Below are 21,825 nucleotides of genomic sequence, written 5' to 3' on the forward strand. Positions count from 1 at the left end.
AAACCAAAATGTTTATTTTAAAAAAAATGTTATACTGGCTAGTCCATAGTGCTGTGAAAGAGATTAAGAGTGTCCTGATTAAGACTGGAAGGTCAGGGAAGCCTCTTGGAGAACCTAAAAGATGGATAAGAGATAGCCAAGGAAAAACAGCTCCAGACAGAGGAAACAGCAGATACAAAGGTACTGTGTCAGGAAAAACATGATAGACCTTAGGGAGACACTGACGATTGATTGAATGCTAACAATACATCAGACACTTCTCTTTCGGGATGCTACTCCTATCCAGAACTAGGAACTAATATTCCCTTGCATATAATAAGGAGAAATTTCATGCTCTGAGAAGAAAGCTTGCAACTAAAAACCTGAGCCTGGTATCTAAGAAGAAAGCATGTTAATAAGAGCATTTACCTCCCAAGGTTATCATAGAATAAAGACTTACTACACTTAAGCACTTAGAACAGGGCTGGCAAATGCACATGAAAACAAGCACAATAAAAAGATGCTCTATATCATTAGCCATCCGGGAAATGCAAATCAAAACCAAAACGAGATACATCCACTAGGGTGGCTATAATCATAAAGGCAGATTATATCATATGTTCACAAGGATGTAGAAAACCTGGAGCCCTCACTCTCTGCTGGTGGGAATACAAAGTGGTGCAGCTTTGGAAAACAGTTTAGCAGTTGTTTGAATGGTTATACATAGAGTTATATCTATATGTAAATATACAGTGATACCTAAGAGAAATGAAATCACATGTTCACATAAAAACTCATACATGAGTATTCATGGCAGCATTATTCATAATAGTCAAAAAGTGGAAGCACCCTAAATCCTCATCAACTGCTGAATGGGTAAGTAAAATGTGATATATCTGTACAATGGAATATCTTTCAGTCATAAAAGAAATTAAATAGTGACACATGCTACAACACAGATGAACCTTGAAAACATTGTGTAAAGTGGAAGAAGCCAATCACAGAAAACCGTATATTGTCTGACTCCATTGATATGAAATGTCTAGAACGGACAAATCCATAGAGATGGAGAGCAGATTGGTGGCTGAGGGGGGCTGGGATGAGAGAGGTGGGAATGAGGAATGACTGCTAATAGGTATAAGGTTTCTTTCTGAGCCAGCGAACATGTTTTAAAATTAGACTGTGTTCATATCTGTGAATATACTCAAAACACATTGATCGTATACTTAATTGGCAGAACTGTATAACATATTATTTTTTCTCAAAAAAAGTTATTAAAAAACAGAACCAGACACATGCACACATGGTATGTGCTTTTATAAGCTGATATCATCATTATTCAACAGACACTTATTAAATACCTCCTTTCTGGGAATGAAATTTATCCTGATACTCAGAGCTATTTACATAATATGCCAGGAAATTTCCTAAATCAGAGCCCATAAACCCAGACGCTTCCAGGCAGCAGGGAGGAGCCCGGCAGCGCAGTGCCTGGGTTGCGTGGGGCCAGCACAGGGAGTGGTGTGTACAGAGGCACCCTGGCGAGTCTCCAGCCCCTCTACTGCCGCTGACTTCCCTTCCCTCCATCCACATGGGAATGCATCTCCAGGGCTAACAGAGCTGGCTTTTCGAGAAAGGCAGAAATTCAAGTTTTTAAGTGTTGGCACCTATTTTTAAATGTAATAAACACTGCGAGGGTGGAAACTTATATGTGGGTGGACACGAATTGGTGCTTAAGTGGGTTAGCTCCATCTGCCCTAAGGACTGGGGTCATGATCCCCCAAATGGCCCCTACCCTGCCCCATCCCTAACGCGCCATCCTCCCTAAACCCAGGTTGACCCCTCACTTTAGTAGGTATCCAAGCTACAAAGAAAGATAGAAGAAATATATGCATAAATAAAGAACCCCAAAACATTTTCATTGATTCCAAAGTAAGGGTAGGGAGGTGTAGAGAGGGAACCATTTTCGATTCCAAATCTCATTAGAGAACCTATAACAGATTCTTTGTTCAAAGACTAAATTTAATTTACAATTTTATATCTCCAGTGAAGCCGGTTTTCATTCATTTCCAGCACGATGTTTGGATATACGGGCCAGAGCTTCACTATTTCTTATTTAGTGTTTAATCCTCTAATGCATTACAACTAATTATTTTAGTTTTATGGCAAACCGTCTGCAGCCAACATCCAAGCTGGGCACCCCCTGCCTCTCCTCCCACCCAAACACTCAGGTTAGGGAGGTCATTATTTAAGGAGTTTAAAGGCAAAGGGTAAGAAATGGGAAGGAAATTATGCCTGTAATTATGCACTAATGCTTCACCAAGGAAGCAGATGGCATTCCTTGCATAAATTATTATTTATCCCTGGAATTCCCCTCTGCCTATTACCAAATCAACCCTTTAAAAAAAATTCTTTGTTGGGCCTGCAAAGTCCCCTGGCCAGTTTCCAGGGTCTACTCTCTCCCCACCCCACCCCCACCCACACACCCCAGCCTGCAGAGATGCAGAGAGACTAGGATGAGGGAAAGAATTCCAAGATGGCCAGTGCGCCGTAGGCAAGGGTTTGCAAAGTTACTGATGTCCCAGCTAAATTGAGACTACAGACCTGATACAGTGAACTTGTGGATATGCAAATACAAAGTGATGACCCTCTGTTTTACCTCCAATAATAAGAACTGTCACATGCAGACACAAGATGCCCACTGAGGCTCAGGCCTTGCCGGGCACTGTCTCATAGAATCCTGGCATAAATCCCAGAGGTGGGCAAAAAAAGTTCCAATTTTTAAAAAATGAGGAAACTGGAGGCTCTGAGAAACAGAACATAACAACAAAGCAGCTGTCATTTTTTGGAGCATTTGCAATGTGTCTCATGATCAGCAAGAGGCTCTATACACAACTCTGAGGGCAGCTAGTGTCATTGTCATTTTTACCGTTGCAGAAACTGAGGCTCATTTAAGTAATTTCTCCAAGGCTCCCCACCCAATAAAGGGCAGTGCCAGAATCTGAGCCCAGGCTAATAGGACTGCTAAGCTTGTGTTCTTTTCCCTGCTCCACCACCGCCTCTTCCTCTGCCCTCATCCCCTCACCAAGATAAAAGTCATATTCACAAACACTAATCTCTCATATGGAAATCTCCAGGAGGGAGAGAGCGTGCTATACCAAACTCCCAAGAGGGAAAAGACTTGTACGTTTTTCTGTATCCATTGTTTTGGTATTTATGTTGTCTTTGACCCCTTAGGAATACGCCCTAAGAGAAGCATAGGAGGCTGAGGGAGAAGCCTCTATTTTAATTCTTCCAGCATTTCCCAGAGGAAATTGCCCTGCTCAGCACCAGCAGCACCAGCAGCAACAGAGAAAGAACAAACCTCCAGCATCAGGGTTTGCTGAGACTTACGGTGGAGCAGCTTCAGCCCGGATTGTGGAATCAAAAGGATTCAGGTGCCAAATCCCATCTCTACAACTCACTGCGTGAGTTTGAGCCTCCGTTTTCTCATTTGTGGAATGGAATAGTAATCTATCAATCTACACCTCATAGGGTTACAGTGGAGGCTTGGTGAGCTAATGTCATGGTTTTCTCACATTTTTAACTCCCAGAAATGCATTTCACATCATGATCAACTGCATACACACATATACACACACGCATGATTCACAAAACAACACTTAATCTATAAAATAATTTGATAATTTCCATGCTACTCTATTTTGTGAAAATGCTAATCACAACCTATTAAACTGATTTCCTGATCTGCTAATAGACCTTCACTTTCAGCTTGAATACGCTGAGGCTATGTGGTTCTCCCCGGCCCAGTCCCTATCAGTTGTTCCCACGACTCCCTCTGGAACCTGCAAGAGGTGCTGCTTTGAGTTGCTGTTGAAATGTGGTTTGGTTTCTATTTTATTGCAATTGCTTTTATGTCAGTGAGTCCAATTGTACAGATCTGGGGCTGGCTCCCGTCTTCATCCCCCTCATTCTAGCCATCGCAGGGCCCTGTCACCAAGAACAAATGAACAGTGTCCCACTGGTCAGCGGAACTGAAGAAGAGAGACTTAGAGCTTCTCTCTCTCTTTTGATTAAAATTGGACTGAGCTATCTTGGAAGCTCCCTGTGATATCTTGCATTCAATAAACATTTATTCAAGGCTTACCATGTGCTAAGCATTGTGCTGGGTTGTAAGGTCACGTTCCCTGAACAGCGCCCCCTAGAGCTGTGCACCATGGAGGCATTCTTGGCAGAGGCGAAAGTGAATACAACACAATCAGGCTTGACCCCAGCAGCTTATGGCCAAGGAGTCAGACATTAGAATCCACAAAAATGAAAACGTTTTAGATTTGCTGTCACAAAAGAATGAAGGAGAGGTTTAATCTCTTGAGGGGAGATAAATGTCATCAGGAAAAGATCCTACAGGTGCACACTTAGATCGCTGAGGCCTTCAGGCAGAGATCTCAGATGGCAGCCCAAGGGCCAATTCTGTCTTGAATGTCCATATAGTTTTTTAATGTAATTTCCCACATTTAAAAACCTCGATTCCCACCTTCCCTAGAAAAACTGGAAGAGCTGCCACCAATGGGATGGTCCTTCCTACAGACAACGCCTGGCAGGTGCCGAGCAGCCGCTGCCAACCTTGCACAGGTGAATGCTCTCCAGTTCATCACAGGCCCCACCATTCCTTTTAGGTTCTACACTTATATTCTCTGCCAGGACCCTGTAGGCACCTGCTTTGCAACCCTAATCTAAAGTGTGTTGGGGTGATTATGGGGTAGAAGCCAGAAAGGGCTTCCAAACTTGAGCGCTGGTCTAAGCTTTGGAGGAAAAGATTTTTCTAATATCCAGAGAAGATCACCAGGACAAGAAAACAGGTAGAGTCCAGACGCCTTGTCCAGCAGGGACCAAGGTACTACCTTGTGCCTTGGCCCTCCAGGACACACCCTCATGGTCAATCACTAGACAACCTATGAATTCAATTAAAGGAGAGAATCCTAGCACATTTCCTTGATTTGTATTAAATAAGAACAAGGCACAATGTCTGCCTTCCAGAGCTTCCAGGGTTTTGTCTTTTCCAGATGGATTGGTCTATAAAATAGCATATGTCGAGGACAACAAGTAAAGTCTTCAGAAGTCAGGGAGATGGGTTAGAAATCAATCACCAAACATAAGATAACATCTCTGTGATTCTGACCTCCCTTCTTCATCAGTTTGATGACAAGTTTGGATTAGTCCAGCAGTTTTCACATTTGATGAAGTGATAGAGGACACAAATGCCATGGAGCTCTCTGTGGAGCAATGGTGAAATGCTGATACATTAAACTTAAAATAGCATCATGCATAATTTTCTGCTAGCCCAGGAGCCCATACTAAGAATTGCTAGCCTTTACTGAGTACGGCCCAAGTGCTAGGTTCTGCCTTAAATTCCATACATACATTATGTCATTTAGTTCTTCCAACACCTCAATAACACAGGTGCTGCAGTTGTGGAAGCCTCGTTTCACCAATGAGAAAATTAAAGTTCAAGAGTTTATGTGACTTGCCAATTTTAGCAAGTGGTCCTAACAGAATAGGCCCCCCAGACAGACAGATTCCAGAGCCTCTGCCCATATACTCAATTCTTACATAACTAAGAAGTTATCGGTAAAAGTCTAGTCATTAAATTCTCTTCCCTGGGGTTGTATACCTTCATTCATTCTTTCTAAATGGTTTCACTGAGTACTTTACAATGGGCCAGACTGGATTCCTGACTTTTTGACAAATAGCCTTGGGGAAGGGAGAGGGGGAACCCCTTCTATAACAGCTAGAAGAGGCCACAGCCGTCCATTTTCACCAGGGTATCACCCTTGATATCGACTCTGAGAACAAGTGTTCATGTGTTAGGACAGCTTACCTAGGGTGTATTGGTTTCCCGGGGCTGCAGTAACATAGCTCCACAAACTCAGTGTCCTCACACAGCAGGTATTTAGTCTCATAGCTCTGGAGGCTCGAAGTCCTAAATCAAGGTATCAGCAGGGCCATGCTCTCCCTTAGAGCTCTAGGGGAAGGTCCTCTCTTGCCTCATCCTAGCTTTTGGTGGTTGCCATCAATTCTTGGGGTTCCTTGGCTCATAGACCCTCACTCTAATCTCTGTGTCTGTCCAGTCTTGAGGTGCTCCCCCTGTGCATCTATGCGCCCACATATTTAAAAGGACACCAGTTGGCATGGGTTTAGGATCCAGTATGACCTCATCTTAACTCGATTTCATCTGCAAAGACCTTATTTCTAGATAAGATCACATTCACATGTCCCGTGTGGATGTGAATTTGGGGGATGTGGGCGTGGGGTGGGAGAGACACTACTCAACCCAGTACTAAGATGATCTCCAAAACTTCTTCCATGTCCAAATTCTTACAATCCTGTAAGATGTTTGGGCAGTGAGGGAAGGGTCCACAGAGAAAGGGGCCATCAGCTCTTCCTTGAGGAAAGGGTAGCTCTTAGATCAACAAAGAAGCAGCCTGGAGGAACTGCGTGGACACCCACCATGAGGAAGGAACGTCAATATTACTTGGAAGAGACTGTAAATATACCTGTTCCTAGGGAGGGCAGGGTTGGTGGAAAATAAGGTAAGAGAAGGTTGGAGAGCAGATGCCTGATGGCCTGGAGTGCCCAGCTCATGAGGGGGAGCCTCATTTTTAGGCAATGGAGCCATCAAAGAATTTGAAATAAAGAGGAAAAGCCATCATCATGTGAAGTGGAATGGAACAGGGGAGGCCATGGGCTATCAAGAATCTGCTGGAAGACTATGCTGGCAACTGCATACAGTGGTAAAAGGATGAAAGGGCCAAAAAGAGGAACAGAAGCATGAGCTGGAGCCATGGAAATACTGTCAGAAGATGGAGCTGGGCCAGGGTCGCTCAACATCAGCATTACCGACGCTTGGAACCCCAAATCTCCTGGTGGCGGCAGCTGCCCTACACATTACAGACTGTTCCCGGGGTTCCTGGCCTCTACCACTGGGGGTCAACAGCAGCCCCCGCCCCCACTGCCAAATTGTCTCCAGACATTGCCGACTATCCCCTAGGGGACAAAATCACCCCCAGCTGAGAACCACTGATTTATAGAAAGCAAAAGAGAGTTCACTGCCTGAACGGCACAATACTGTGTGCTGGTAGCACAATACTGTCCGTGTAAGTAACAAAACTGAGTGTGAGTACAGAAGAAAGAGGAAGGCTAGGCTTGTGTATGTCACCAGAAGGAACGTTAGAAGATAAAAACTGGGACTGGATAACTTTGCAAAACCCAGAGTGGACGATGACAGTGGTTAATTGCACAAATTTAAGAAAGTAATGTCAATAATAGAAATGTCGAAATGTCAATAATAGGGGATATAAGGGGTATGGAATTTTTGTTTGTTTTCAGAAGAAATGAGAATGCTCGCGTATTGACTGTTGTGGTAAAAGCATAACCATGTGATTATATGAAGAGCTATTGATTATACCCTTAGGATGAATTGCATGGTGTGGGAATAAAACTTTTTACATAAAAAAAAGTTTATTTAGAGAGTTCATTTCCAAAAGTCATCAGTTTCCTTGACAGTAACAAAATCAAGAGGGGAAAGTCAGGAGACCACTGACTTTGGTGATTGGAGGTCACAGGATTCCTTCAAGGAAGCTCCTTTTCGAAAGAAGTCTATTTACAAGGAGTTTCAGAGGGAAGAGACAATGTAAAAAAGAGATCCACACAAGGTGAACTGCTCAGGGAGGCTGGCTTTAAAGAGAAAGGCAGAATCCATGGCTTGGCATCTCTGCTGCTTCGTGAAATGAACAGGCTCCTATTTCCATTCACTTCCAAATGAAGGTCCAAGATGGAAAAGCAAAAGTTGTCCCTAACAAGTGTCCTCTGGAGTCACCTCCACCTCCAACTTCTGGAGACAGAAGTTGCTCCAAAGGATCATCCCAAAGTTAAGCCAAATGATCCAAAGTGTAGAAACCGCTGGGATTTGCTTGGGTTTAGCACCTACAGAACAGTGAACCAAGCCTTTGAAGAGGTTGAACAAAGGAACCATGTGTCTCCACTGGGAGCTACAAAAACAAGGCAGGATTTCAGGGAAGCACTAAGAAATGAAAGGAGAATACCACACTGGAGATGAGCCTGGGACTTTTCTAGATCCAGTCTAGGACCTTTCGCCAGGACCTGAGGTCTAGAAGCCAGTGAGATAGAACAAAAATCCAAATGTCCTCCAACCAACCCAGGAAGTATAAGCTTCAGCGTCACAGGTTTAAAAAAAAATCCACTAATTTTTTTCCCCTCTCAGCTCTTTTAATTTATGCAGTATGCTAGAAGCAAGTGAGAGGGGGTAGGACAACAAAGAAAATGCATTTTTAAAAATATGCAAAGATTCTGCTCACCGCTTTATCATTCTTACCTGCCACCTTTTTATCATTCCTATCTATTAATGATGCTGATTTTTTTTGTTTTGTTTTGTTTTGTTTGTCTGCTAAAGAGCTGAACTTCGTTCTTCCCATCAGGACACACTGCACATGAGTCATTGGTTTAGTGTTTGCACCTCGTATATATTCCTGGCTGGCATTAAAATGCTTGTGAGGCCTTCTCTTCCTTTAGTATTCCCTGGCTAGCTTGGGTTTTAATCTCACAGCCATTCTTTCAAAAATGATCTTTGTGCCGTGGATGGTATTTATCACTCTCTTGCCTGGCCTCCCTCCCATTAGACTGAGTGTCCTTGTCAGGTCTTCCGTCATCTATGAAATTACAGCCCAGCCATCCTGAGGAGTTTTCTCTTTCACCCCCAACTTGGAGCTAGCTTTTTGATCACTGGGGTCCTGTTTCTTTCCATATTAGTAACTGCTCTAATCTGCGGACGATCAGCTCAGGAGGAAACTTTATGAGAGGGAGGGAAAGAGATATTCAAATAAGGTGAAAGGGAAACTGGCATTATTTTATACAAGTCACATATTCTGAATCTCTCCTTTTTGTGTTGCTGGAAAAAAAAAAGAGCGGGGGGGAATGGTTTGGTCAAATTGCTCATTCTTTCTTTCCTTCTTTCCAGCCCTTCTCCTCGTCAAATATAAACGCAGCAGTACTATTATGAGAATAGGTAGTCATGAGAATTCGCGATTCTTGTTTGCACCGTCCTATAGGAAAGAATGTTCCCTGCAGTGACAAAATGTTCTCTTCTGTGAAGCAATCCTATCAGACTGTTTACCTGGCGTGCTAACCTCATAGGTAATACCAGAGCTGCTGCTTCCGAGAAGTCCTGCCCTGCTCCCCAGCAGCACACAAACAGGGAGCGCTTTAGAGTGGCCCTAGGGCAACCAACCACTCCTTCGGTTCTCTGAGAAGCCATCCCTCGGCAACTTCCAAAGGGAAAATTTGGATTAGAAAGACCAAGGGTGTCAAAAAATTCTCCTTAAAAATGTGCTCCAGCACCTATCTCTGAGCGGGAGGAATTAGAAATTCTTAATTTCTTATTCCTTTTCTTTCCCCCTCTTTCTACATTTTTTTAAAATAATGAACACACATACTTTGGTAATAGTAAATGGAATGTTACTATTGGTTTCTCTCTCTTTAGCCATTTATCAACCCAGTAAATGTTTATCCGAGGTCAAATGGTTCTCAAAAATTACTTAAAGAAAGACAATTGCGTCCTCTGCCCTCACTGAGATCTAACTTTCCATTTCCCCATCTGTCAAATGGGGGTGGCCCCTATCTTTTCTGCTGACTCAAAATAACTCCAGGTTGTTCCTTGAAAGTAACGCTGCGGGTGCTGTCGCCAGTGAGGGGGACGAAAACGCCGAGTCCTGTGTCGGGAGAGTCCCGCTTGGGACGTGGGCGGGCACTTTGAGCTCGGGCTCCTCTGTCACCTGCAAACACTTTCAGAAAACTAACCCTCTGAGAGTCTTCTTATAGTTTATAAACACATTTTCCAATTTAGACCTCGGAGCTACTTTGGGACCTCCAAATTCCTGTGACCCAGGGCAGCTTCAGTTCTTGGTAGTCAAAAGGTTAATAAATTTTAAGTTAAACGTGTGATATTATTCAACAGACGGAATGTTTTTCCCTTTTGACTTCTAGCAAATTCTCTATCTAATATTTTTAATGTATGGGGAAAAAAGATGTAAAGTTGTGGGAAAAATCTCTGGGATCTGTCCTGTAACTACCTGTTGAAGAGTACTTTGAAACTATTGCTTTTTTATTTCTTTGCTTTGTATATATGTTATACAATAAAAAAAGTTTTAAAAAAAAGTGGTGGGGAAATTATGGCAGAAGAACTAAAATCACTTGTGAAATAAACATATTCTTACTGCACAACAGTCTTAAATCTGAATAAACCTAAGTTTATAAATTAGATACACAAAATATTTTTAAAAAAACAAAAAAGGAAAAACTCTGAGGTCAAGCTAATCCTCTATTGTTTTTTTGCGTTTCTTTCCTTTCCTCCCCCCCCCCCCCCCCCCCCCCACTGTGGAGGGCAGGTATTTAGCAACCAGCCCGGCAGCGCCTAAAGGCTCCATTCCTGGCAAATCCCCAAGAGCCCTCTTCCAGGAAGGACGCTCCTCTTTGCCACTTCCTAAGGACAGACCCAGGGACAGGAGGCTGCGGAGCCTCCTTCTCACGGAAAAAAACTACCGAAAAGAGTCACACCTAAAACGGGCACCAGCTGTGTTCAGTCCTGTCGCAGTTCCCCGGCCTTTGGCTAGTAAAACTTTTTTTATATAAGAGTTGACAACTTTTTTTTCATACTTCATAATCCAAATGAAATTTTTCTTTTCTTTTTTTTTTTGGTCCCAATACTCCCCTCCAAAACTATGCTCTCTTAGAGAGGAAGGGAACAAGTCTTCCTTGTCATGATGTTAGAAAACATCCAAAGTCGCAGCACCCTATCTCCTGGTGAAGTAGAACAAGTAATATAAAACCGATCCAAGGAGGCTCCCCTCTTTCCTTATCTGTCCGGTTGGGTCATTCTGGGCCGAGTGGGCCTATTAAAACTTTTATAAAATGAGTCTTCATACTTTTGGCAGTGCAATCTCAAAAGCCCCTCCTCACTATCCAAACAAACAAAGAAAAACAAAATCCGGCGATTGTTCACCCACAATTTTAAAAAATAACAATAAGCAAACCCAAAAACCTTTCAGGGCGCCTCCCCTCCCCCACCAACCCAAGGTCTCGCCCTAAAAATGTGGTTAGAAGCTATAGGGTGTTTCTTAGTCATGTGGCTTGTAGCTTGTTCGGTAGTTTCGGGGCTTTGTTGGGAACTTTTATTGTGCGGACTTGTTAATTATTTGGCATTTCCCATAAATAGCATCGGTTCTCCAAAGGGTGAGGTGCGTTGTCAATAAGCTGTGATGGCTTCATTTTCACCGCCACAGCTCGGGCGGGGGCGAGCCTCGTTTTCCTCCAGGAACCTATCATCCCCCGCCCCTCCGCAGCCGGCCCGAAGGAATTGTCCAGAGGTGTCTGGAAACCGCATGGAAGGAGCCGCCTCTTCCCTCGCCCCCCTGCAGCCCGGCTCCCGCCGCCCCTGGCCCCGCCGCCCCCGCCGCGGGCTGCCAGTAGAGGGCACCCTTACTTCACTTTCGCCAGCAGCGCCGGGCCGCAGCCGGGGGAAGGAGGCGGGGTGGGGGCGGGGAAAGGACGCCTCGCTGCGAAACCGCACCCAGCGATTGGTCGCTCCCCGCGTTTGGGGCAAAGGCCTGGAGGCTGGAGTAATTTGTGATCCTTAAAGCTGAACCGTGCAGGACGCCTGCTTTGGGAGAATTTACCACTCGTTTAACAATTAGACGCTGCAAACCCAACGGTTGATAACATCTCGAACATGTAGGCACGTCGTACCGGCGCCCCAACCCCAACCCCGATTTTTTTTTTTTTTTTAGGTGAGTGGTAAAAGTTGACACAAATTATCTTTGGGTAAGGGACCAGGGACGGAACGATAGTCTTTGTTTTTGATGCCTTGGTATGATGCCAGTAGCAAATCCCAAGGGAACTTGCATTCTGTATTAAATGTAGATTCATTCAGGGAACCAGCAAATCATGTGTCCTATCGGGTTGGGCGACAAGCCGCGTGAACGTGTACAAGGAATGTGTATACATGTACTCAGATTATATAGAATGCACTTTCACTATGGTATTCAGAATAAAATTTAGAGTCAGTGAAGTAGAAAATTAATGCCTGAAATGCAGCCAATTTTTAATTAGCTCAAGACTCTCCCTCCCCCCCCTCAAAAAAAAGCTCGGAAGTAATACTCCGCTCTCCTTTGATGCGAATCGACGCATTTTTGTGCATTATCACGATTCCGATAATAAAGGGAAAGCAGGACCTGGAAAGGAATTAAACGTCCAGCTTATCTGGGGAGGAAAGAGTTAACGGTTTTCTTCACCCGGGTCTCGGCCAATTTCTCCCTCCTTCCTCGGGGTCCGCAGGCTCGCCCCCTCCCCCCTTTCTGGGGAGTCCGGCCCCGTGGTTCGCCCGTCCCCTTGCTCCCTCCATATTCTCCTGTCTCGCGCCTTTGATTTCCCCAAACCCGGGAGCCCGAGCCTGGTGCAAACCCGCGCCACGGGGCGCAAAGAGGATTTGTGTCTTTCTGGAACCTGGTTGCGGAATCGGGAACTCCGAGTGGGAGGCGCGAGGGTGGGCGAGGGGTGCATACTGGCATAGAGCGGGCGGCGGGGGGGAGCGCCGCGGCTCTCACTGACAACCGCTTTCCTCCGCTCTTCCATCTCGGAGACACGCAGAGGATCTGCGGGATTAGCTAGTCCTGGAGGTACAGCCACCACCTCCCATGCGGGTCCCCGTGGAGGTCCGCGCGGGCGGGGCGGGGAGGGGCGTCTGCTTCTTGGGCAACAAACTGGGGGGTTCATTCTAGCAGGAAGGTGACCAACCGAGATAGCCGTACGCACAGAATGCATTGCACCCCCTGGAAATGCAACGGGTGTGTATTCATTACGCGCTCTCCAAGTATACGTGGCAATGCGATGCTGCGTTATTGTAATAATTCCCGGCACCTTTTCTGTGCTTCTATCTACGGTATTGAATCCCAACTACACACCCGCCCGGCTCCCCTGCCACCCCAACCCGCAGCGCGCGCGCACGTATACCCCCTTCTTTCCTCCTCTCTTCATCTGACTTGTTTTCAAAACGCTGCCCTTTCCCCAGCCTTAGGGAGGCGCCCGCTCGCCCCGGACGTGCGTGGTGTGGCCGTGGGTACGCCGTGTATTCGCAGTGTTCTAAAGCGCAGCTGTTCCCAGCACGGCGGTGTAAGCACGCAGGCCAAGTGCGCGGTTTGTCAAGCTGAGTGCTGCGCCAGAGAAGCAACAGAGAAAGGGAGAGGCGGGGGGTGGGGGTGCGGGGGGAGCCGGTGCGAGAGAAAATGGTAGCGCGGGGACGTAATTCATGCACACTCTTGTTTACATCCCCGATAGCTGCGCGCCCAGGAGTGAGAGCTGCGAGGTCTAAGTCTCCTCCCCCGTACCGCCCTCCCGAGAGGCGCCCCTCCCGGGTTCTTAAAGCTGAGGGTGGGGAAGGAAAAGAAAAAGAAAAAAAAAGGGGGGGGGACGATCCTCCCTCGCGAATCTCCGCCCACCGGCCCTTTTTAAAAAAGAGGGTCTGCGCGGCCGAAGACCCCCGAGCTGCGCTCCTCGCGGCCGCCGCCGCCGCCCGGCTCCCCTCCTGCCTAGAGAAGGGCAGGGCTTTTCTGAGGCTTGGCGGGAAAGTAGACCGGAGGGAGGGAGCCTGCGCAGCCGTATAAAAGCCGGGTTTCAGCTTTATCTGACCGTCGCTGTGTAGTAATTCCAGCGAGAAGCCGAAGGAGCGAGCGGGCGGGCCCGCGAGGGTAGGGAGGGCAGGGCGAGCAGAGCAGGTCCGCGCTCCGGGAGCCCCAGGCGGGGAGATCCGGAGGGAAAAGGGAGCTTCGCCTCCCGCGCAGCCGCTCGCACCCAACCCACCCCTCCTCCCGACCCCCCACTCGCGGTCCGCAAGCCCCGCCGCATCCACGAAACTTTGCCCCTTGCAGCGGGCGGGCACTTTGCACTGGAACTTACAATACCCGAGCGAGGACACAGGCTCTAGGGCGCCGGCAGGCGATTCCGCCCGTTTGGGGAGACACTTCTCCCCGCGGCTGCCCCCGACCCGCTCGGCTGAAAGGCGCTCCTCGCAGCCTTTTGGACGCTGGATTACCTCCGGAGAGTGGGGAACCCGGTAAGCGCCCGGATCGATGGGTATTTTAGTGTATTTTCTCTACCGCTGTAATGCCGCGAAGACTCGAATGCCCGAATTGGGGGGCTGCTTTTCTGCCATTTCTGCATTATTGACACTTTTCTCTTGAGGAGTTGTGGTAGGTCGGGCTGGGGTGGGGGGCCGACCAGAACGGGATCGGGGGGAGAGCGACTTGTCAAGGTGGGAGGGGGCACGGCAGCGGAAAGCGGGTCTGCGTTTCTGAAACTAGCCTTTAATTTTCGCCTGTGTGTAGTGACGCGCTGACCCGGGCGGGCATTCCTGCTTTATTGCATTAATTGCTTTTTTTTTTTTTTTTTTTTTTTTTTGGTGGGAGTTGGGGCCGGTGAGGGGGGGGAGCGGTCTCTGCGCTTCCCGGTGGGTAGAAAGCCCTTCGCATCTTGAGCTCCTTGGAGTAAGAATTCCATATTGCGTGTGTAAGCGAGAGAGCACCGCAGCCGCTGACTTTCCCCGGGTCTCGGGGAGGGCATTTAAATTCCGGCGTACTGCGTGGCTGACAGCCGGAGACAGACACTGCGGCGCGGCGCGCCAGCCCGTTCCCGCCGCGTTTCCGACTCGCCCCCGGCTCCTTTTAAGAAGTTGCCATTTGGCTTTAAAAAATAAAAGAAAGAAAAAAATCTTTAAATTTCGGGAGATCCTGACGCACGGGAAGGAAGGGGAAGTGTGGGGCAGTGATGTGTCCGACCCTCCTAGAATCGTCGACTTTGGGAAAACCAGGGCGAATCTCCCAACCCAGCCTCGGCTTCCCCCGCCGCCGCCCGCTGGTGTCCCCGCGCCCCTGAGATGCGGAGGGGAGGAGGGCAGCGGGGCTCCCGGCTTCTTCAGAACAGCTGCTACCTTCGGCGGGGTGAGGGGAGGACCCGCTCGCGGCGCGGATCGCAGCGGGGTCTCTGGCACAGTTGCGTCGCCGTATTGGGTGTTGAAGGGAGGTGCCCTGTTATTAGCAGCCCCCTTTGATTTTATGGGGAGGAGGGATGTTAAAAGCCCGCGCGGCTGAGCTCGCCTGTCCAGCCGGAGAGAGAAGAAGAAAAGCCGGCAAAGGAAGGAAGGGGCCGCGCTGGGGGTGGGGACGGAGGAGGCGGGGAGGGGAGGCTGGGAGGGGCGCCGGCGCCGGCGCGAGTGGGAACGGGCGCGGCGCAGAGGGGCCCCCGCACGGGAGGGGGCCGCGCGCAGCCGCCTGCGCCACGGCGCCTCCAGCCTTCTTCCTTCAGGTGGCGCAAAACTTTGCGCCTTCAGATTTGGCAGATTGCATTCCCCGCCACCGCCGCCGCCTCCCAGGGAGCCAAGGCCGATTCCGACTCCTAGGAGGCTGCTGGGCCGACTCCCGGGCTTTGCGCTCCGGGCGCCGCGGGGGACGGGAGCTCGGCGGGTACTCCGAGGCTGGTCCACCCAGTGCGTGTCCAAAATACTAAGCATATTACTAGCATTTTCACCCGGAGGGGGTGAAAGGGTTTTCCTTTATTTTTTATTTTTTTTGGTTTCCTCTACCCCCCACCCCCACCTCGGGCCCCTTTGGGAGAAGCTAGCGCTGGAAGGCGAGCGGGTCGGTTCTGTGCACACTGTGCCTTGCGTCGGGGTTCGGCACCAGCCAAAGCCCCCTTAACTCAAAACCGGTCCCCTGCTTTGTGTGCCCCCTTTAGCTGACTGCCGCGATGCCCCTCAATGTCAGCTTCGCCAGCAGGAACTATGATCTCGACTACGACTCGGTGCAGCCGTATTTCTACTGCGACGAGGAGGAGAACTTCTACCAGCAGCAGCAGCAGAGCGAGCTGCAGCCGCCGGCGCCCAGCGAGGATATCTGGAAGAAATTCGAGCTGCTGCCCACCCCGCCCCTGTCCCCGAGCCGCCGCTCCGGGCTCTGCTCGCCCTCCTACAATCTAGCCTTTGCGTCCTTCTCCCCCGGGGGGGATGACGGCGGCGGCGGCGGCAGCTTTTCCAAAGCCGACCAGCTGGAGATGGTGACCGAGCTGCTGGGGGGAGACATGGTGAACCAGAGCTTCATCTGCGACCCGGACGACGAGACCTTCATCAAAAACATCATCATCCAAGACTGTATGTGGAGCGGCTTCTCGGCCGCCGCCAAGCTCGTCTCGGAGAAGCTGGCCTCCTACCAGGCTGCGCGCAAAGACAGCAGCAGCCCGAGCCCCGCCCGGGGACACGGTGCCTGCTCCACCTCCAGCCTGTACCTGCAGGACCTGAGCGCCGCCGCCTCTGAGTGCATCGACCCCTCGGTGGTCTTCCCCTACCCGCTCAACGACAGCAGCTCGCCCAAGTCCTGCTCCTCTCCGGACTCCACCGCCTACTCGCCGTCCTCGGACTCTCTGCTCTCCTCGGCGGAGTCCTCCCCCCGGGCCAGCCCCGAACCCCTGGCCCTCCACGAGGACACCCCACCGACCACCAGCAGCGACTCTGGTAAGCTGGGCCCCTCCGGACCTGCTTGGGGGAGGGAGCGGCTGGAGATCTGGCGATATTCTCTCGGGCGGCTAATTCAGCTTTTCTTTATGTTTGGAAGAAGAAATTGCAGATCTGGAAGGATCTAGGGACTTTTTTTAATCTCTGGAGCTCTGGGCTTTCGTTTCCCCCCCCCCCACCCCTTCCCCACAGACCGCCCTAGTTGCCAGCCCACCCTCCCCCACCCCATCCCTCCCACCCCTTAGGAATTTCATTTGGGTTTTTAAATCTTCTGGTTTATCTTGCAACTCAATCCACTCCCTCTTACCTCTCTTAAGCATTTTAATTGCCCTATTGGGCAGGGGGAGGGTGTGTGAGTGAGGACGAGGGGATTGATCTCTGAAAGGATGAATGATTTGCCTCCCTCTTCCCTTAACATCTGAGAAGTTGGAATTGAATGGATTAGGAATCTGGGGGGGGGGACTAAAGAGGGGCAGTGGACAGAGGACAGAAAAGCCTCCTTCCTGCCTGGGTGCTGGGAGCTAGTGAAAGTGCCTTATAAGTGAATAAATGGCTTGAAGAGTTGGGATCTTTTTAGCTTATTTCGAAAACTTTAAAGCAGATCCTTGCCAGAATTGCACTTCTTTTTCCTCACCCTTCAGAACTTTGGGCAGGACTGCAAGATTTCTTTCTTTCTTTCTTTCTTTTTTTCTTTTTGCACTTCCAGTAAACTAGGGAGTTGCTAAAACATACCAAGAAATGTGCAGCTATCATTTACAACACCTGAAGCATTCTTGGTCAAGTCCCTTAAAAATAGGAGGTGCTTGGGAACGTGCTTTGCTTTGGGTGTGTCCAAAGCCTTATTAAATGTTAGGTAAGAATTGGCATCACTTCTGAATCCCAGTAAAGTGTAATTGTCTTGTCTGTGCCATAGCCCCAGCTGTCACTCTCCTCCCTTTCTGAGACTACTGCCTGGGCAGAAGAGGTGCTTTCCCAATTTGATGCTCCTTGGGAGTAACTTTCTCCCTCGAGGAGATCCCAGGGTTCTTTCTGACATCATTTATACTTTATCAGGTCATTGATTGCCCTAAGGGAAGCACTGCTAACCGGGTGATCTCTATTTCCTTTCTTAAAGAGGAAGAACAAGAGGATGAGGAAGAAATTGATGTCGTTTCGGTGGAAAAGAGGCAGCCCCCTGCCAAAAGGTCAGAATCGGGGTCACCGTCGCCCGGAGGCCACAGCAAGCCCCCTCACAGCCCGCTGGTCCTCAAGAGGTGCCACGTCTCCACCCACCAACACAACTATGCAGCCCCGCCCTCCACTAGGAAGGACTTTCCCGCCGCCAAGAGGGCTAAGTTGGACAGTGGCAGAGTCCTGAAACAGATCAGCAACAACCGGAAATGCGCCAGCCCCAGGTCGTCAGACACGGAGGAGAATGACAAAAGGCGGACACACAACGTCTTAGAGCGCCAGAGGAGAAACGAGCTGAAACGCAGCTTTTTTGCGCTGCGTGACCAGATCCCGGAGTTGGAAAACAACGAAAAGGCCCCCAAGGTAGTTATCCTTAAAAAAGCCACAGCCTATATCCTGTCCATCCAAGCAGAGGAGCAGAAGTTGGTTGCAGAAAAGGACTCCTTGCGAAAGCGGCGAGAACAGTTCAAACACAAACTCGAACAGCTACGGAACTCTGGTGCCTAAGTTGACCTATTGGAGGGGGGATCTGGAATTGCTCGTGAACTCTCACTTGTTACTAAGGGAAAGTAAGGAAAAAGGCTAACAGAACTGCAACAATTCATTACTTATGAACTTATTTCAAATGCATGGTCAAGTGCAACCTCACAACCTTGGCTGGGTCTTGGGACTGAAAGGTTCAGCCATAATGTAAACTGCCTCAAATGGGACTTTGGGCATAAAAACTTTTTTTATGCTTGCTGTCTTTTTTTTTTTTCTTTAACAGGTTTGTATTTAAGAATTGTTTTTAAAAAATCCTAAAAGTTTACCCTCAATTTTTCCTGTGTAAATATAGCCATTAAATGTAAATAACTTGAATAAAACCTTTATAGCAGTTATACGAGATTCCAAACCATGTATTATATAAACCATAATTTTTTTTATTTAAGTACGTTTTCCTTTTTAAAGTTGTTTTTTTTTCTATTGTTTTTAGAAAAAAAACTAAATGTCTGGCAAATATATCATTGAGCCAAATCTTAAGTTGTGAGTGTTTTCTGTGTTTTGCTTTGTTTATGACTTTCTTTTCATGAATTACAAATCAACAGAATTTGGGCCCTTAGGAGGGCAGAGCTTACAAAGGTGGCAAAAGTTATTTTAAGAAAAACTCTTTGTTCAAATGAGTCTGAGGGCCTTAAGGTCTTTAAGTTCTCAAGGTTATAAGATGCTTCCTGGAGATTTGAGATAAGGGCCAGAGTTGATACTTAAAAGAATGCAAGGGTAGGCCGGAGGCTGGGGAGAAGGTTAGAGGTGGGGAAAGGAGATAGAATAGGTTAAAGATAAAGTTTGTAAAGCACACAAAGGCGGATAAAGCCTGGGGGGTGGGGAGCAGGATGGAGATGAGAGCCCCTTCAGTTTAGTTACCCCTGTTCCTCTCAAAGCCAGGAATCAAACCAGGAATTCTGCCCAGCAAAAGAGTTGACGGGGAAGGGAACTTCTGTTGCATTCTTGATACTAGTAGGTGCCGGGACCCTATTACCTGTGATTAAGCCCCACCGCAGCTCTGGGAGGGGTGTTATTATTAATTCTATTTTGCAAACAAGGAAATACAGAAGCTCAAAGGGGTCAAAGTTCTATGTTTGTTGGTAAATAAACCTTAGCTCATGTCTGAAGTGCAGCAAGGATGGTTTTGGTCGTGGGCCTGATAAACTGACTAGCAATATAACAGCAAACCCTATGTATGTGCTGACCACCACTCTAAGCATTCTATCAGCAATGCTGTGAAGGTACTGCTGATTTTCCCATGTTACACGTCAGGAGACCCAGACACAGGAAAGCTAATCCATTTGCCCAAAGCTCACTGACAGCTGAAAGTAGAGCCGGGATCCAAACCCGGGCAGTCTGCGACAGTCCAGGCCCTGACCCCATGCTGCGGCCTCTCAGGCCAATAGCCATCGGCAGGGTGGATGCTAGGGAAGATGGGTCATCAGCCCCATGGATTGTGTATCTTCACTTTCAACATTTAGACCTGGTCAGGCATCAGTCCTGCTTGTTTGTGTTTGTTTGGTTTAGTTTCTTATTTTGTTGTTCGTAGCTTAGTTTTGCCTTTCACATTGAGAAGCTCACGGCTCATCCATTCCTGCCTTAGCCAATTGGTAAAGGAGACTCATTAGTTGTTCCTGGGAAAGAGCCAATTTAGAAATGCTACTGTTCACATCCTAAAATAAAACATACCTACTCTTTGTCATGTGAATCATTATTTTGGAAACTACAAACTTCCTTTATCCCAACCTCTTTCCTACAGATACACTCATAATGCATGCTCATGATGGGTCCATGAAAAGTGTTTTTTAATGTATAGGTTCTAAATTATAAGCCTCTGAGTGTCCACTGCTCAAATCAGAAACTAGAGTGTTGACTACATACATAAATGGAAATTACCATATCGCTGTTCTAATTACCTCATTGTCTCAGCCTCAGAATTGATTTTCAAATCCCTATAGTTTCTTTGAGACTTTAGTTCATTGCCCATAGATCAATGAATGATAACTGTCTTTGTTTCTGACACCAAAATAATAGAATAATCTATTCAATCCCTTAATGTCTTTTTCTTGATCCTTTTTTGGATCCCATCCTAATAACTGCAAGCCGCTAAACCCTATATCCTTAGTTTAAAGGGAAATACAATCCACAGAAGTTGAGCAGTTCAAATGTTACAAAAGCAGGGTGACCTAAATGGTTCACTCTTTGCCCCTTTGCGGCCCAGAGCTGGAGTGCAGCCTTGGGGTGACTCACTTGGGAACAGGGAAGGTGTTCGTTTGAATCACTAAGTCCGGGCAGGCGGTTGGAATGGGAGAGCATGTTCCTTGCTAGAAAAACAATTCCCCATTCCAAATTACCAGGAAATGACTTTAGGGATGCAGAGCTTGGCTGTGGGAATGGGAGGGAACCATTCCAACTACCTATTAGGCCCCTCTTAGCTTTACACCTCCAGAGAATGGGCTGGAAACAGGAGAGATGCCAGCTCCTTACCAGAAAGCCAGGCAGATCTTGACTCCAGTACAAATTGGGCCTTATGCCCCAAGGATCTAAGGCATTGTGCAATCTGCTTTGTAGATGACAGTAATCAAGAATTGGAGATGGAGGAGCGAAGAATGCAATTTGGTCAGAACAGACAAGGCAGGAAGGAATAAACTGATGCCAATGTGCCTTTACCGGCGGCACTGTCCAGGAATTGACTAACCCAGGGAATTCCTGGGGTGCTTTTTGTTTAGGGATAGAATGTATGAAGAGGAAGGAAGTGTTAGATATTATGCTGCCATTTTGAAGCCACAAAGGAGAGCAGCATAAACACAAAGTCTAAAGTGAATAAAAGTTTTCACAATCCCTGCCTGATACCTGGGCTGCACGCAGCTTGGACGAATAAGTAGCGATCTCTGCTGACCGTGTGGAGAATTCTGTAGTACAATGCTTGGGAAAAGGCCATTAAAAAAAAAAAAAAAAAAGGTTGAATTTGGAGGTTCTCTAAGCTTTCTGTGCAATTTCTTATAATTGACTCAGTAAATAATTATTTTTTAGTGTACTTACAAGAGCCCCTAAAGTATTTCTTTCCAACAATAAATCATCCTTAGGCAAGAAAATGCTGAAAGGGTCCCCCTTCCCCCATCACTATCTATAAATGAACTAGATAGCTTTACAAAAGCCTCTTCAGTTTAAGGTTATTAGACCATTATAGGCCCATTTCAAAGGAGAAAGAGAGTAGAAACAAAGGCGACAGGGCGAAAACAGGAACCCATTTGAAAAAAATAAAACTAAAAAGACCCTGCCACCCACCACTAAACCAGTAGCAATAATCCTGTTTGGTTCCAGTTCCTTTCGGGGAGAATTTAGATTAACTCCAAACTGAGAGGAAACACCCAGCAACACTTGCTTTGTCAAATAGGTCCGAAGGTGACTCTAAATGAGTCTGTGTTGATTTTGTAATTTGTTTTTAATTTTATTTCATTCAATATAAGTCTACCCTAAGCTCTTTAGGAAGGCGCAGTTGAGGGGAACAAGTGTTAATGGGATGT

At 47.6% G+C, this 21,825-nt stretch overlaps 1 protein-coding gene across 2 annotated transcripts; it reads left to right on the forward strand.

Annotated features, from left to right (window-relative positions):
- The first annotated feature begins 13,580 nt into the window (after positions 1-13,580).
- Positions 13,581-18,808, forward strand: MYC (MYC proto-oncogene, bHLH transcription factor). Of its 2 annotated transcripts, none has more exons than XM_077167653.1 (3): positions 13,581-14,158; positions 15,835-16,606; positions 17,721-18,807. In XM_077167653.1, exons 2-3 carry the CDS (start codon positions 15,847-15,849, stop codon positions 18,281-18,283), a joined length of 1,323 nt encoding a protein of 440 aa, XP_077023768.1. In that variant the 5' UTR covers positions 13,581-14,158; positions 15,835-15,846; the 3' UTR covers positions 18,284-18,807. The 2 variants fall into 2 exon arrangements, with proteins under 2 accessions (XP_077023768.1, XP_077023769.1); XM_077167654.1 differs by lacking the exon at positions 13,581-14,158 and adding an exon at positions 15,434-15,586 and having other exon boundaries at positions 17,721-18,808.
- The last annotated feature ends 3,017 nt before the right edge of the window (positions 18,809-21,825 follow it).

Source organism: Tamandua tetradactyla, chromosome 6 (assembly GCF_023851605.1).
Source record: "Tamandua tetradactyla isolate mTamTet1 chromosome 6, mTamTet1.pri, whole genome shotgun sequence".
Lineage (NCBI taxonomy): Eukaryota > Metazoa > Chordata > Mammalia > Pilosa > Myrmecophagidae > Tamandua > Tamandua tetradactyla.

Coding starts and splice junctions, on each gene's coding strand:
- MYC (XM_077167653.1), top strand. CDS start 15,847: ATGCCCCTCAATGTCAGCTTCGCCAGCAGGAACTATGATCTCGACTAC. Junction 16,607..17,720: donor GACCACCAGCAGCGACTCTG/GTAAGCTGGGCC, acceptor CCTTTCTTAAAG/AGGAAGAACAAGAGGATGAG.